The 4,553-nt window shown below is 49.1% G+C and overlaps 1 protein-coding gene across 3 annotated transcripts in view; it reads right to left on the bottom strand.

Annotated features, from left to right (window-relative positions):
• Positions 1 to 946: 946 nt before the first annotated feature.
• adcy9b (adenylate cyclase 9b) overlaps positions 947 to 4,553 on the bottom strand; it is a 12,798-nt gene continuing 9,191 nt past the window's right edge. For all 3 annotated transcript variants that reach the window (XM_088358717.1, XM_088358718.1, XM_088358719.1), the window contains one exon: positions 947 to 3,390. In XM_088358717.1, coding sequence (XP_088214843.1) covers positions 2,169 to 3,390 — 1,222 coding nt within the window. In that variant the 3' untranslated portion in view covers positions 947 to 2,168. The remainder of the gene's footprint in view (positions 3,391 to 4,553) is intronic.

Below are 4,553 nucleotides of genomic sequence, written 5' to 3'. Positions count from 1 at the left end.
TTTTTTTTTTTTTTCTTCCCAGCGAAACTGTAAGGGGAGGGGGGTATATGACGTCATTACGTAAACCTGTACCAGTCACGTGGACGTAAACCCCATCGCTGCCGTAAAAATACTGGATTTCCTCATATGTATTCAAAAATTTTTCGAAAGTATGGGAGTTTTTTGTTTTTCGTTGAAACAATACAAATTTTGAAATAAAGACGCAAGCTCACCTTTTCCATGCACTTGAACGTACTTTTGCAGCTCAGGAAAAGATTGAAACAAATAAATTACATTTTTTTTGTATTTTGATCATCTTTCACTTTTCGCGCCAGACAACAGTATTGTACTTGGAATTTGGGAAATACCTGTCATATATGGCCAAATCCAATTTCAAAAGAAATCAAATTGACAAAAAGAAAACTTTTTGTATGCTTTTGAGGAAAATTGATGAAAAAAAACAACTTTAAAATACACCATTTTGTATTTTGCTGCTTAAAAATTATGCAGGACATTTTTGAGTTCATATTCTAATTAAATAAAACAATGAAAATGTCATTACTTGAAGATCAATTTTTTTGTTCAGATTTTAGTGACATCCTTTTGAGGTGTCTATTTGCTAGTTGAGACTTTAGAAAAAAAATCACTGGAAATATTTTGGAAAGGAAATGTAGGGGAAAAACACGTGCAGGCAAACTGTGCACAATACATTATTGCAACATTGTTCAACGAGTTTGTTATTTGTCATTCAATACATATGCATATGTAAATACTACACAATTCAAAGTCATAATCTTCATAAAGCCGAGCATGTAGCACAGTACCAAGCGCAAGCAGTGAAATTACAGACAAACTATTTTGAATGCCTTCACCAAAATTGGACACACAAGATTTTTTTTTTTTAATGCGGGCGAGACACTCTTCAGCATCAAGATTTCCCAGCATCCCATTCTACCGACTGAGAATGTCAATTGTCTACTTATGAGATTTATTGAAATATGATGGTCATGACAGAAATTCAGATTTAAGTCTAACAAAACACATTTTTTTAAAAACAGTGTCAACTTCATAAAGAATACATGAATATACACATTACATGATACTTACGAAGTACTCATTGGCTCATTACTGAAGCGTACCTTTACACATTTCGGTGAGAACTGTGTGCTCATAAGCACAAAATCTCTCTGACTCCATTTCTATGAGTGCGCTCCAAAGGAAATAAATACATCAGGAATAACAACAGCACATAGCAGAAAATAATACGACAGTGCAAGTCACCATGTGCCTTGTGAGTGGAACGTGTTACAATGATTTTTGCCTCAAAAAGGCACGACTGACATACATGGAAAATATACATCAATAATTTGATCTAGTTCTCATATTGGGACGGACAGTAGAATTAAAGGCACCCACGACATTACAAAAACGGGCCAATGAATGTCAAATAACACACGGCGTTATTCAATCAGCCAAATGGGCAACAGAGTCCTTTCTATATGCTATGGGGGCTATCATTCGTTTAACACCAAGGAAGGCCCGAGCCGAGATTGCGACCCAGAGCATCAGAACCGTAGGGCGGAGGACCTCGACCCATTGCGAGGTGAGCCGTCTAAAACCAATTTAAGTCAATGTCAATCCTACAAGTGTAGAACGCAGTTTTGAGGGAGCAAGCTAATGATGGCTGAAAGCAAGCGGGACAACCTCTGAGAGCATTTTGGGGGGGTTTACAGCGGAGGCTTTGCATTTCGACAAACATCAATTCGATGCGGATTTCACAACTGGCAAAGAGCGGCTGACCAAGGAATAGGTGACTTGAATTTCACAATCGCTTGCTCGCCACTGGAGCAGAAAGACAACTGGCGACCAACGGGTCACAAGAACATTTCAAGAATTGCTGGAATCCAAAAGTCCATTGGATTTGCATTGCTTTGCTTCCACACAGAGTTCGGAGATCATTTGAAGCGCGTCGTTTGAGAATCAAAGGCAAGCAGCTTCCAAAGCAAAACGGTGACACATCCAAAGCATTTTGGTTTCCCTTTAAGTGTAAGGAGCAATTGGATTCCAAAGGCACTAAGAGAAGACGGATGAAAGGTAGAGCAGATCAAGTGTGCACTTGCTCATGTCATCTTCCTTGGAGCTGGCCGCAGTTTTCAGCATGAAACAAAGCAGGCAGCAGGACGAGCTTCCTAATATGGATGAAGGGTCCCCCCAGCGCTGGCTGGAAAAGTCAGTCGGCGGAGCGTCGGCGAGACTACGAGTTGGCTCTCGTTGGCCACCTCCAGGTCGTTGAGCTTCGCGCAGGTCAGACCACCGTGCGACACGGAGCAGCTGGCATGCCGCTGAAGCCCTTCGCCCCTCTCCCAGCACGTGGAACCGGCACTAGCGCTGGGCACCATGCCGTTGTCGCCGGCCGCTGCGCTCGACACCGCAGCTGCGATTTCGTCGGTGGGCGAGCGGCCGATGCTGCCATCCACTTGCGCCCGGATCTCCGGGGACACAGAGAGCTGGTGTTGCGGCACGGGGCCGCCACCCCCATCGCACTTGGGGTAGAGGAAGGTCTTCATCCGCCCTTTGCCCTTGACGTTGACGGTGCCGCGGTAATCAAAGTCAAAGCCCATGGCGCTCAGTGCGCAGTAGCTCTCCTCACTGACCTGGACGCGGCACTCCACGCCAGTGGTGTCCATGCGAGAGGCGATGTTGACCGTGTCCCCCCAGATGTCGTAGAGGAGCTTGGTGGTACCAATGACCCCGGCGGTGAGCGGCCCGTGGTTGAAGCCCACGCGCAACTTGAAGCCGAAGCCCAGCATGTTCTTGTTGAAGTCGTCCACCACCCGCATCATTTCCAGGGCAAACTCAAAGAGGGCGTGCAGGTGAGCGCCAGGGTGGCCGGCGCAGCGCTGAGCGTTGAGGCCCGCCGCCGCCATGTAGGTGGCGCCGATGGTCTTGATTTTTTCAATGTCAGCGAAGGCGGGCGTCCGCAGCAGCTCGTCAAAGTCGCCAATCAGCTCGTTGAGGACGCGGTAGCACTCCTTGCCGCCTTCGTAGCTCTCCTCGTAGAAGTCGCCAAAGTTGACGACGCTGGCGAAGATGACGCCCACGTTGTCATGGTTCTTGGAGTAGCTCTGCGTGACCTTCAGCTGCTCGGCCACGTGGACGGGGATGATGTTGCGCAGCAGCCAGTCAGCCTGGTCCCTCATGTTCTGTATCTTGATGCGGTGCTGGTCGGCCTCCACGTTGCCATGGTAATGCAGACGGTAACTCACCTCCGATTCCCGGCTGAGGAACCAGACCAGGAGGAGGAGCAGGAAAAGGGCCACACAGGCTTCGGGGCCCAGCGGGTCCCGGGCCCGGCTGTGTGCGTCCCACTGGAGGCCCGAGCTGTTGTTGCCGCCGCTCTTGCTGTCTGACCTGCAGGGTAGGGGAGACCACGCGCAACTGAAGTACCGTATTTGCCGGTGTATTAGTCGACCTTTTTCGATCCAAAATCGACCGAAAAAAATCGACCTCGACTTATACACCGAGTCATAAAATTTAACTTCGTATTCATCGCTTAGAATGTGATGGTAACCAAGGCCGTTTCTCATGCATCTCATTGTGCGTGGGTGTGCGTCCGTCAGGCTCGTCAAACAGCGAGAAACGAAATCATTATAAAGCGTTCGTCGCATTAACACGCATCCTCAGCAACAATTTCAAATATTCTCACCTCAATAACGGACATCGAAAGCCAGGCAGCGACGATGACTGCTAGGGGGAAGTACTGGGTATTGAGCGAATGTGCGAGTCATCGCGCGTCAAGCAACGACAATAACTACCGGTACGTAAACATTCAATCGCCATGTCTAAATGAATGTCGTTGGCACTTAGAAAATATTCGCCAAACTTGGCCAGACTTCCAGGGGAAGAGGCCGAATTTTCACTTGTTCTGGCCGACCTGAGGAACCAGCCGAGGCGGACACTTTACGGCGGTTGAGTTGTTGGCACTTAGAAAATATTCGCCAAACTTGGCCGGACTTCCAGGGGAAGAGGCCGAATTTTCACTTGTTCTGGCCGACCGGAGGAACCAGCCGAGGCGGACACTTTACGGCGGTTGAGTCGTTGGCACTTTGAAAATATTTGCCAAACTTGGCCAGACTTCCAGGGGAAGAGGCCGAATTTTCACTTGTGGTGGCCGACATGGGGAACCAGCCGAGGCGGACACTTTACGGCGGTTGAGTCGTTGGCACTTAGAAAATATTCGCCAAACTTGGCCAGATTTCCAGGGGAAGAGGCCGAATTTTCACTTGTTCTGGCCGACATGGGGAACCAGCCGAGGCGGATTCTTTATGGCGCAAGAGCCGTTGGCACTTAGAAAATTTGAACCGGGCGGCGTGCGCGAGTGCGCGGCCCGCTGGAAGTCGAATGATGCTCCGCGATTTCATCCGCGGTGCTTATAAAGTGCCGATCCACTCGGCCGGAGCTATTTTCGGCCACCCGGCGCGTGCGCACAGCCTCCCGGCTGTGCCGGGCGGCGTGCGCGCGCTCGCCGGCTGCTGGAAGTCGAATGAGGCTCTGCGATCTCCTCCGCGGTGCTT

This window comes from Syngnathus floridae, chromosome 17 (assembly GCF_059516105.1).
Source record: "Syngnathus floridae isolate MCC-2025c chromosome 17, RoL_Sflo_1.0, whole genome shotgun sequence".
Lineage (NCBI taxonomy): Eukaryota > Metazoa > Chordata > Actinopteri > Syngnathiformes > Syngnathidae > Syngnathus > Syngnathus floridae.
The sequence above is the reverse complement of the archived record's forward strand: the minus strand, read 5'-3'. Positions and strand labels throughout refer to the sequence as shown.